We start from the raw sequence: 12,243 nt of genomic DNA, 5'->3' as shown, positions 1-12,243 counted from the left end.
TTCTGCTGCCAAGCACGTGCTGAACCTTCCTCTGCAGCCTCTTCTTTTGTTTCATTGCTGCAAGAGGCATTAGGTGCACTAGTTGCTCTCTGTCATTGTGTACTGCACTGTGGTCATCTCTGCTGCGAACACCGTCTGAATGCTCTGCAACCCTTCTCTCTTTTTTTTTTGCTCTTGCTTGCAGGCAACAGGGTTTCAGCTGCTGTTAAGGGTAGGGAACGGGCACCTCCGTTTGGACCCTTTCCAAAAGGTAAACACAGCACCCTTTTGCTTCTGCCTGCTTTTTCTTGGCTGCCCCACCATACTGCCTGTTCCACTTGGGTCCCCATCCTTTACAAAAGTGTCAATAGACAGTACATAGATAATCTATGCTATGTGTCGAAATTTTTATCAAGGATCTGTGCATGTGGTGTGTTGACCTACCGGACCACGAAGCAGCAATGCAGCAGAGGGGAAGCTCCACTCTCTGGCATAGCATTGCACTGTTACAGATACTTCGAGCAGGCCCCTTCTCGAGCACTTGTTTACAACTTTTGTTATTTGCTGTTGGACAAGTTGGCATAAAATACCGGCTACAGCAGTGCAGTAGCATTACACTCGAATGAAAACAAAAAACCAAAAAACTGTGCTTGCGCACAGCACAGAACCTTGTGCAGACGAGATGTTACCGGTGGATTCCTTCCATTCTTGTATTTTGTTGCTGCGTGGTCCGGACTGCATGTGCATGTGACGTGTTTGGACCCTTCCCAAAACTTAAGAATGTGTACCTGTGCAAAGTACTAAGTAGTACAGTCAAGTCCACTTATAACAATACTGGTTATAACAATATATCGGATATAACAATGGTCGGTCATGGCACCATCAGCTTTGCCATGTGTTCTATGGTAAAATAAGCTGCTTATAGCAATGCTGTCAAGGCACATTATTGGTTATAACAATTAAATCTGGTAATTGAGTGTCAACCATTACAGAAAAAGAAAAGAAATGCTATAACCACACCAGCAAAACCATGCTTACAACACAAAAGCGTGCATGTGTGGGGCTGACCAATGGACTAAGCTGGCGCAGCAACGCCACGAAAGCAAAAGAGGCAGGCGTCATCGCGTCAGGAGAGCTGCTGCATTGCTGCATTGGCTACGCACGCCATGCGTACCCCTAATCAGTCAGTGCAGCACGCGTGCATGCAGCCAGCGTGGTTTTTCTCTTGTCAGCTGTCACCGCACCCTTGGTTCTGCATGCTTCTTGAATTTCCCATAAGAATAGCTTCCAAAAAGCCGGCCTGATTCCTGTGACGTGGAGGTGCGCAAAGCTCCCGGTGGCACAGTGATGGCGGTGCTTTGGTCATCGGTGAATGGTGAACATTGTTCCGGTTCCCTGAAGTTCGATTTAACGAGCTTTTACAGGCATTAGAACAATCAAACCCCTCTGGGTATTATTTACTGTCAATAAATGCTCTGAAGTTTGTCATCCTTTCTTTTTTTTCGGCACAACCCTGTTATAACAATTATTGGTTATAACAATGGGATTTCCATGGCACTTGAATATTGTTATAAGTGGGCTTGACTGTATAAAGAAAAAAGTACTAACAGCATGAATGGCATGAAATGTACCTATATATGTATAGAGACCTACTGCATTGCATGAGGTTTGCCTGTTGCCTGTAGTTTAGTAATGCTTTCAAACACCAAAGAGGGTAAGGAAAAATTCGATGATAGAAACCGAAAGGTGCTGTGAGATTTATACCAGTTTAATGTCAGGGCCCTCAGTCTGAAAGAAGTGTTCTGTGGCTGAAAGATGTAAAGCTTCCTAAATAATTGACCCTACATGGTTTAATAACAGTTTGAGTGAGTAGTGTATGTTTTTCTTTTTGCTCAGATATGCCTCACTTTTTCTAGTGCAAGAAAGATGAAAAAATTGACGTGATTCTGTTTTAAGGGATGCGGGGATATGCACCCTTTTTCTTTTTGCATCGCAAATTGTGGTCTGCTCCCCTTTCACTTACTGCTTGAGGGAGGTTATTGTACAGAGATGATAGAAAGAAAGCACATATGGTGTTGTGTATTTTTGACACAGTATCTTATGATTAGAGCACCCTCTGTGGTCTGAGTAAAGCACGCAAAACACAGAATGTGTGCATGTTGTAGTTCGAGCATCCCATACCGGGCAGCAGTCTTCTTACTGGCCGTTAACCTTGCATGCCCTGCACACAAGCATAAAAAAAAAAAATCTCATGCCCTTCGGGGCTATGTGCACTTCCTTTGAAGTAGACAGGAAAAAAATGGTGCTCTAAGATATAACTTTTTCAGAAATTGCACTCTTTATAGCTTCTCTTCCACTCTGCAAGTTCCTGAATTAAACTTTTTGGTTTCCTTCTGTGGTTGATGAGTCATGAATTAACATCAACCAATTAATTGTGCTGGTGTAAACCAGAGCACACTTCTGCTTGATCTGCGCAATCCGCCTTTTTCTCAAGGCCGTTCTGTGCATGCGTGCCTCTTTTCCTCCGGCTCCACTGGTTGAAAATCAGTCCGCCATATTATACTGCACATGCACAGCTCATGTTAGTGACAGGCGCATGCGACCGATGGCGGCAGCTCTCAACCACACACCTGCCACTTCGCAGTTGATTCCAGCCACTAGCAGACGAGTTTTTGCCACTCCTCAGAGGGCGCCACATCTTACGAAAAAGGCGGATTGCCTACAGTGCGCCATTACTTTCATTCTGCCCATGCGTACCGGCTCCTTTTTGGCACCTCGCTTGCACTAAGTGCTACTTCATGCACATAAAAAAGTTCCTCTGGTTGTAAGCTTAATAAAGAGACATATCATGTTGAAATCACACTCATGAAGTTCACTTCACCTCTGATAATTTGGTTTTTGAACACAACAGGAGTATATCGCAAGCTCATACCCCACTTTATGAATTCAGTCCCCTTTGCTACGTCTTGTTGACAGTTCTGCGGAACTTTGCTCGGGAATATTTTGGCCAAACCTGTACCTGTGCATCTTTCACGTGTCAGGACATTGTATCAAGCTGACAAGCATTGCATGACCAATCTGTCCTTTCTTCGCCATTGTTAACAATAACACCCCTGTAATAGTTCTTGATTTGCGGAACATAATATCTTTCTCTCTCTCTTTCCATGAGCATGGTATCTCTGCAAGGGCTGCTCAAAAGCTTTGTTTGCTTGATTTCACTTTCTACTGTCTGGTGTTTTTGATAGTGCAGTGCAGTGTGTGAATAACAAGTGAATGCGGTTCACGTGCTCTCTTGTTCTGGTTGTGTGTGTTGCCTGCTCTGGTCCCAAAAGCCCCCCCCCCCCTTCCCGGTGCTTGCTTGACTAACAGCACTAACCTTGCTAACCACTGCCACGCGTTGTGCCAGCTAACATGGGAAGGAGGGGCCCTGTGGAGCGGACCCCGCTCATCAAGCACATCACACCACAGCAGGGCAGGAGGGTCCAACCCCAGGAGCAGCCGCGCTCCTCCATCCAGACCTTCGAGGAGCAGTCCTCTACCCAAAGGTCTCTTTTTTTGCTCTCTCCCTCTTCCCCATTTTTGCAGCTCGTTTTGTTTTGAGGGGGTTAATTGCATGACTTGTGATCACATTTTATCAGTTATCTATTCACGCCTCTTTGCTGATGCATTAGTTTTGCTCAAATTTGTTTGTTGCTCATTCACTTAAGCCTTTTGTGGTCCTCATTCACAACTTAGGAACTTCATGTGGCCTCCCAGTAGTAATGCCTGTACAAAAACCTACGTCAGGAGTTCTCAATTTTGTTTTACCTTTGGAAACTCCAGCGGCTTTCAACTGCTGAGGAACCCCATGTGTCATGGCTTTCGTTCCTTCCTACCCGACATGCATGTAGCAAGGAGCATGCAAATGCAGTGCCTATCAAGAAATGCCCAAATTCAATTAATGATGACTGGCTGTTTAGTGAAACAGTCTGCTGTAAGCAACTATAGCCTGATTAGTTTCTTAGTGATGTGGGTTAAGGAAAAGTGGGAATTAAGGCTCGCATGGATTTAAGTGCTCAGGGAACCCCACAAAGCAGCCCAAAGAACCCAAGGGTTCTGTGGAACCTAGTTTGACAGTCCCGGGCCTGAATGATGCGCTATGTGCCTTACTCTTTGCAAGAACTTTCATTTGCTTTTTTTTAAGTCTGTTCTCTTTCTGGCTTTGTGGGAATTGAATTATCATGTGCAGTGCTTGATCCTTGGCCGAATGGTTTTGCGCAGCGACAACCAGCAGTTCCTGAAGGATGTGCTCAATTCGGTGGTGAACGGGGAAGGCATCAAGTGGTTCAAGAAGAACCGCCTTGCGCGCCTAATGGAGGATGAGAGCTATCGGAACCTGGTCGTCCTGAAACTCAACCGTACCCTGGAAAGGAGGGTTGGTCCCGACGGTCACATCAAGGACGTGGTGTGTGCCACCTTCTTTTATTGCGGTTGCAGTATGGCGCTCATTTCCTCAAAATTGTTGCTGTGAGCATTGTGACCAGAAGGTTTTATGCTTGTAGCAAAAAAGTATGAGAGGGAAAGGGAGAGGAGGAGCCATACAGCGGTAGCATTCCTAGCAGGAGCACAAAGGTATACTAGCACTTGCGTCAGAGCGAATGGATGGAGTGGTGCAAGTGGGAAAAAGTGGTGGGGTTTTAACTTAGTTCAACCGAGTAGATGTGCGATAGCATGTGTTCAGCCTGTTGGCTCATGGTTTTGCTTTGCTGAGTCATCAGCACATCTGGCAACAATATTAGTTCAATAGTATTAATTAGTTGAAGACGACGACGATGTGCAATGAAAAGCAAGAGAGTGCGTTGCAGTTTAACACGAGGCGTGATCAGCTGTGGTGATAGCATAGGGCTCTCGTGCAGTGGCCAGCAAAGTTGATCTGTTTGCGCCGCCACGGGTTTGAATCCCAGTCACGGCAATATTTATTTATTTATTTATTTGGTTGAGGTCACCCTCGAGTTGAAGGTTCACACAAACTTGGTGAGCTGGCCTGACCTCGTGAAGTAGTGTTTTTGCACTAGAACTCAAGGAGGCGTGCACTCAGATCTGAGCCCGAAATCATTAAGGCGCTGTTAAAAGGCTAATATTAAAAGTGAATTTAATTTAAAATCGTACTGCTGACCTAAAAATGCCACATCACATGTACGATTGCCTGTCAATTCTCTTTTGTTTTTTGTTCTTAATAAGGCCTACCTCTCCTTGAATCAAATATCTCTGGAGCACAAACTGCATGAATGACATTGTAAAATGGGGCTATGTTCCACTCAACTTCTCTGTTACCCGCCTCTTCCCTCCCCCCGCCACTAGATGATCTCCAAAGCAGTGTACAAGGGCACCCTGCGGATGCTCCAGCTGGTCATCTCCGGCCTGGAGCACAGCTACCACAACTGTGGCATGGGGGGCATGGCCAGCGCCCTCCAGATCCTCGAGATCGCCCACACGCACTTCTGGACCAAGGACCTCGGCTCTGAGGCGGGCATGCAGGTACTATCAGCTGTGCCACCTGAATTCTCATCTGTGGCATGTGACTTGGGAGGGGTAAAGTGTGCATTTGAAAAAGATGCAATCGCAGCTCGGTGTTGAGCAGAAAACAAGAATTTAGAGTCAGTGCAATATTGCCACTGGTGCATCTTGCAATTTAGAGCCATCTGCATGTGCTTGTATTAGCTTTTGCTGAGCCAGTTTTCATCTCTGCCCACTTAGTCGAAGTTTTTCAGCAGGATCAGAAACATAAGGGATGCCTGGTGGTTCATATTGCTATCGCTTTTATGTTGGAGCACAAGCGAGGAGTTCCTGTTTCGTGCAAGCAGATGTTTCCAGTAGGGAGTTTTTCATCATGCATTGTCTTGCATTACACTGGGTGTCAGCCAGCTACAAGTAAGGCACTTTGTAACATGGAAATTCTTGCAGTGTAGAGGATAGCTGTAATGACTATAGTTTGTTCAACATGTCTAGACAAAAAAAAAAATGTCTTAGTGGGATTATTGAGGCTTACTTCACGATAACTAGGCACACATTACAGCCTCATCAAAAGTACGTCTGTCTTTCTGGGATGACTTTTGACGACTCTGACTGCACTAGGCAGCTCTTTTTGGCAGTGAAGACTTAGGGGCAGAGTGTCTTCCATGCTGTCACTCTGCCAATTAGTTTGACCACAGGCCCGCTACCTGGCATGTAGCTCGTTTCGCAGTTACTTCGCTCCATCACTTTCCAATAACTTTCCCGCACTGCCAGGCTTTCACCGCTTCGTGAACTCATCTTTTGTCACATTTTGTGTGTTGTAGAATGTTTGTAGGAGCATTTACTAAGCTGAGCATATGATGGGGAGGACTACTCTTGCCATAAGTGTGTTGCATTTGTAACCTGTGCTGCATTGCATACCTTCAGGCAGCATCATGCAGCCTTCTGTGCATGTTAATCAAGGCTTTAATCACAGAGTGACAGTTCTGTTATAATAAATACTATATATGGCATCTACTGTCCAGTGCCTACTGCTGCTGCAAACAAGAAAAAAAAAAGAAAAAAAAATTTACAACAATATGACTGACTAAACACTGTGTATCCTTTCCTTTTTCTCAGCCACACCTTGTTTGCATGGTACTTAGGCATTCTTTCTTTTTTTGTTCTCTTACTTCCGGTGTCCCAGGAGAGTGCCAGCAGCAGTGTGCGTGGTTCCATCAGTGCAGCCTTTCGTCCCCAGAGCACAGAGCCGAGCAGTGTGCTGGACCATTCAGCTGCGTCCTCGCGCAAGAACTCCCTCTGCGCCCAGGATGGGAAGTGCAACAGCCGAAGCTCCGTGCGTGCTTTTCTTTGTGCCGTTCTCTATCTATCTCCCCCTTCACATTCTTGCAGTTGCATCTAGTTTAGCTCCGGGGACAAAAAATGGGCCACAGTTTTAAGCTTTTCGTTTCTGAGAGAGTGGACTAAACTACCTCATGATGCTGGAGAATGTTAACGGGTGGCTGTGGAGGCACATGCTCTAGCTATATCTGGCAGTGCAGAATGCGGTCTTCTCACGCTTTGCTTTTCTAGTGAGTAATGATGAAACTTGTCACAAGGTGCTCATTGAATTGTTGGCGTGTGCTTAATTCCTGATATTATTTGCCCCAGAGTCACATTGAGTGTCATACAAGATGCAGTGGGGGGCATGGGAATTGGCTTTATCCTGGAGCCCCTGGAAGTGTGTATGATAGTGCTCCTTAGCAGTAGAAATTGAAGCTCCTCCTCTCTTCATATATAAATGCTCCATGCATTTGCTTCTGCTAGGTTTGTCTGTTGCACTTTTTGGTTACTGAGCTTTGATGGCTTTCATGGTTGGGGAAAAAGTAATGCACGGGGTGCAAACTTGGACCAGCTGAAACTTGCTGCATCTGTAAATTTTGAGGTTGCACTATGTTGTCCAATAGGTTGAAGCACTAATACTGTGGTATTAGCTGCGCTTTGGTGCAGTACTTGCGCGCTTACTGGTTTAGCTCGAGTACAGCGTGCACTGTCGTTCAGTAATTGCAGGACTACTGTACAGTAGATGGATCTCAGAAGTGAAAGAGTATGAGGCTTAAAGAAGGTATACAGACAAGAAACTACAGGACATGTACTTTTTTTTCAGAAGGCACTTTCATACGTGTGTATTGTCAGCTAGATTGGCATGAGTGGCCACAAAAAGTTAAATGATTGAGCTGGTTATCGTTCGAAACCTTCTATGTTTGCAGTCTACCTTGAAGATGCTTTGGAGAACAAATTCATGTCTTTATTTTGTTTTTTCCACATCTAGGACACTACGCCTTTTGGCAGTGGCGAGCACTTGAATAGGCAGCCTGGGGTAGATGACATCACGACATCCTCATCTGGTAAGTGTAAAGCAGCTCTGTAAAGAAGGCACTGTCCCGTTGGAAAAGCGTGTAGGTGCTCAGGACAAATTGAAGAAGTGACTAGACCCCTGCTGGCTGCCAGATGAAGTTTGTTATTAGGTGGAAGAGATATACTGCAGGAAAATTTCAAGGTGGGCTAGAGCACAAGGCCAAGTCTCAGTGAAGGCAAAACACAATGAGGCTTATGTGCCCTGTGTGATGTCAGTGCATGTTACAGATCCCCAGGTGGTTGAAATTATTGCGGAGCCCTCCACTATACACCTTTCTCTTGTTTAGTTTCCACGTTTCTCCCTTCCCTCAGGGAGTGGTTGAAGTGTCCGCTGAGAAAAACGTCTAAATTCCTTGGGCATGCCTCAACCCCAAACTTTCCTTTACCCTCCTTATAGGGGGTCTGATCATACTCTAATTGCTTATAGCAGACTGTTTTACTGTGCAGGTATTTATTAATTGAATTGGAGCATTTTTCGAGGAGCTGCACATCTGCATGCCCTCTTTGCATACATATCAGGCAGCAAGGGATGAAAGTAAAGATACATGGTCCTCCTGGGCACTTTCTAAGAGAAGAATTTTTTTTTTAAAAACCCAGGTGATAGATTAGGGGTGCAGAAATTACGCGATTAAATACAATATATTGTTTTCTTAGCAATATGTGCACTAGCTTGGAAGAAATCTCTAACTGAGCATGCAACTGTTGGTGAAAAGGCTGGTCAAGATTACTACAGCCAGTGATTTCACTTTGCTGGCATGTTACAAGGAACACTGACTGTTCACTGAAGTGGTTTTGAAAACTGGTGGGTCTTCATTAACTGATACATTTCTATGTGCAGCACTGCAGATGGCACGGTTGATATCTTTGGTAGATAGCCGAGTGTAATGTGACTGACTGGCTGTGCCCAGGTGGTCACTTTATAAATCTGAAAATTTACTATGGTTCTGGCTTCTGCTAACAGCTTTTCAAATGGTTTTCTCTGCAGACATCTACGGAAACAGCAGCCCTGTGGATGCTTCTCCTCAAAGAGATGAAAGAGGCTCATTTGACCGTGGCTCTCTTGTGGATCATCGTTTCAGTGAGTTGTCCTGATTTCACCACCTGTCGCCTGTCATTTGCCTTGATGGGGGACCCTGAGATACGTCTTTGTTGTTCACAAGAATACCATTGGAGACTGTAGGGCACTTGCTGTATAATGACGTATATAAGTCGATTCCACATATAAGTCAACCTCCCAACTAGCAGTCCTTGCTGACCAAAAAAAAAAGACTCCAGATATAAGTTGCCGCATCACCCCGTTCCACTTCCGCAGAAAGGTGGCTCAAAGCAAAAAACTTGTAAAGATTGCAATGATGCAATTGCAAGACCAGCACTCAGAGGCAAATTAAAATCAAAGGTGATGAAACAATGCCCTATCCTGCCTTCTGTGCTTGCATGCGGCAGGATGAGTATTGGCAAATTGAACTGCCAACGGTTGAGTAGTTTTGGATTCTGGCATGATGCGCGCGCTCTGTAGGTTAGCGGGAACGGGCACTGGCCTGAGGCGTGTACTACCTGTGGCTCAGCCGAAACTACCTTGTACCACATAAATAGGTCAGCTTTGTGTATTGGCCGACCCCTTTATTGAAAGAAAAAAAAATGTCTATTTATGCACACCGGTACACGGTAACTTGCAATTGTCTCAAAACAGTTTTTCTCATACACATAGCCAGTGCGGAGAAACGAAACATAGCTTGTGTATTTAGCGTTTGTTGTTTGTATTAGAATGCTCCTTTGCATTTTTCGTTGACCTGTACATAACAATGTTTGACGTGTTAATGATTTTTTACTACCAAACTCGTTCAGATTGTTACTTGGCTGATTCAGCTCCACTGGCAACACTTTTGTGTAGTGCATCCAGTGTTCTGGGAACGTCTGTTTCGCTGCACTTGTCAACAAGGCCCCCTGGTGTTTTCCGTAGAGTCTCTCTCATAATGCCATATTAGTGCCGTCATTGGTTGGTGTTGATGTCCATCTCCTTCCCTGTCGCCAGGCCTGACTGACATGTCTCAGCACGCACCACCGCCAGCACTGCACCAACAGCAGCCACCACCGCAGATGAATGTGATCCCTTCCAGCGGCAGCATCGACCACTCAAACGAGCCGTCGGACATGTTCCGGGGGCTGCTCAACGCCAAAAAGCTTGTCCTCTCAAAGATCACAAGCATCGATTCAGAGGTAAGGGCATCCACTTGTGTCCTGCCATGCTGCTCTGCTATCTCTCTCTCTCTCTCTCGTTACTCCTTTTTTTCCTGCCACCCTTGCCTGTTGTCGCTGACAGTGATTCGTAAAAATTGTGTCTATAACTCGCTGTCAGTTGTGGTGAAGTGTGCATGGTAGCCTCAGTACTGCACTGATTCTGTGCGGCAAGCAAGACATACTGGACCATAGTCAGATGCTTTCAACCAACCACAGTTGTCTGAAACTTATCTATCTCCTTGTTGCCTCCTTATTAGGTCTCCAAAAGTCTTGTTTTGAATGGACGGTAAATGCAAAAGCCATTGCAGCGTTTATAAAACCTGCAATGTCCACAGCATAAGCTGAGGTGTCATGTGCACATACAACTCCACATAATCTCTCCACAAGCAGTGCATACTTCACAACAGTGGCATCAGAACAGCTTGCTCTTCAGAGTAAAGGCAAAACTGCAGTTCAGTTGATATTTTGTTGCTGAAGGTAAAGCATTACCAGATTTTGGTATTTATATGCAGTTGCTTGTTTTAACTTCTCACGATTGGCTTGCTCTCACCCAGTTTGACCCTATGGGACAAGGCTAGTGGAGGTTTGACCAAAACCCTGTCTCAACATCTTCTCTGGGCAGCTGTTTTTTGTGATGGCACCTTGTGCACGTTCCGCTCAGTGTGTTTCCGCTCGCATTGGGGGAGTGTCCTAACTTGGCAAATGCTCCTTGCCAGCAGTGCATGCTGTTCTGATCTTGGGGGGGGGGGGGGTTTTCTCTCTTTTTCTCTCTCTACACCTTTGAGGGGCCTTGTGCACTGTTACTGACTGTTGTGGCTTTTTGGTGCTGTGCGAAGTTGGTGCAATGTCCTTGTAAGCACATGGCAGTCTCTTAATGTACACACAGTTTCACGAAGGCTTCTTTCTGCATGAACCTGGTCTCGTGGTACCTGCTCTTTTTTCTCTCTCTGTTCCTGACCTTGGAAAAAAAAATTCACTTATACTGTGCACTCTTTTTGGAAAAAGCACCTCTTTCACGCTGCAGCTTGCCTTTACATATATGTTTTTAAAAATTACCAGCACCGCAGGTAGCAAACCTTTTTATTGTGTCAAATCGAAGTACTTGAACAGATGTTTTTTTTTTTTCTTTTAGTGAGGTAAGGTTTGCGAATTGCTCTGGTGTGTGCCCACAGTCAGTGTTAAAAGCTCTAAACGTCCTTGAAGCCATCCTTTTGTAGCAGTTTGTTGTGTGGAAAAGTATAAGCGATGTGGTGTTTGTTGTTGGCAAAGGCATCCCAGGATGTTGTAGATGCACATTGGTTGGGGCAGTCTAGTTTGTGGATAAACTTGCTCATCATGCGCAGATTAGTGCACTGAAACTATTGTGTAGTTCTTCAACCAGTTCTTTGCCATTTATTTCTTTCTTTCTTTCCTCTCTCTTTCTTATATCTTTTTTTTATTGTGCATATATGTATAGATGACTTCCCAAACTTCAGAGTAAAACGTATGTGTGTGAAGCAGACTTGAGTAAAAAAAAGGAAAGGCAATTCAGCTTATCTTGTTTGTGTTTTAGTGCCGAAGATAGTTAGGCTTGTTAAAACAAATTCACTTGACCTGCGAATGTGCACAAACACATTCCATATCTTCCCTTAGCACACACAGATGTCCACTGCCAATTTTTTTTTTTTTTTTTTTTTCAAGAGAGCCTCTTTCTCTTGAATATCTGGTGTCATTGGTGCCTAGACTAGGTGGCTGAGTTTTATACTTACTTGTTCATTAAATGTTGTGTTTGTGCATCAGATTTTTGTTTCGATGAATCAAACAGTGGATTAGAGACAACATTTTCATATGACATATCCTGCTAAATGGATAAAGGACATGGATTTAATGAGGCAATATTTATTCGAACTTTGGTATGTAGAGGTTGTTACACAGCAGACACTGTGAATGTTTGTATACCGTATGTACTTGTGTAGGGGCCGCCCTTTTTTTCTTGTGGTTTTGATGAGGTGTGGCTCTTATAGGGCACTGGCGTTTTCTGTAAAATTTTTCCTACTAGTACAATAGAGCCCCAGTTATGTGTCTTTTTTTTTATGCTACAACTCGTATTTTTAAGGCATATTAGCGCAGTTGTTGTCAATTCTTCAAATACATAAC

At 44.7% G+C, this 12,243-nt stretch overlaps 1 protein-coding gene across 6 annotated transcripts in view; it reads left to right on the top strand.

Moving 5' to 3' along the window:
• Rab3-GEF (Rab3 GDP-GTP exchange factor) overlaps positions 1-12,243 on the top strand; it is a 73,053-nt gene that overhangs the window by 28,990 nt on the left and 31,820 nt on the right. For 5 of the 6 annotated variants that reach the window (XM_089566233.1, XM_089566232.1, XM_089566230.1 and 2 more), the window contains 8 exons: positions 185-250; positions 3,386-3,524; positions 4,240-4,423; positions 5,320-5,496; positions 6,659-6,808; positions 7,784-7,859; positions 8,855-8,947; positions 9,902-10,086. In XM_089566233.1, coding sequence (XP_089422359.1) covers positions 185-250; positions 3,386-3,524; positions 4,240-4,423; positions 5,320-5,496; positions 6,659-6,808; positions 7,784-7,859; positions 8,855-8,947; positions 9,902-10,086 — 1,070 coding nt within the window. The remainder of the gene's footprint in view (positions 1-184; positions 251-3,385; positions 3,525-4,239; positions 4,424-5,319; positions 5,497-6,658; positions 6,809-7,783; positions 7,860-8,854; positions 8,948-9,901; positions 10,087-12,243) is intronic. The other variant, XM_089566231.1, reaches the window with a different exon arrangement.

The sequence above is a fragment of the Amblyomma mixtum genome, chromosome 1 (genome assembly GCF_055824585.1).
Source record: "Amblyomma mixtum isolate Tamu chromosome 1, ASM5582458v1, whole genome shotgun sequence".
Taxonomy (NCBI): Eukaryota; Metazoa; Arthropoda; class Arachnida; order Ixodida; family Ixodidae; genus Amblyomma; species Amblyomma mixtum.
The sequence above is the reverse complement of the archived record's forward strand: the minus strand, read 5'-3'. Positions and strand labels throughout refer to the sequence as shown.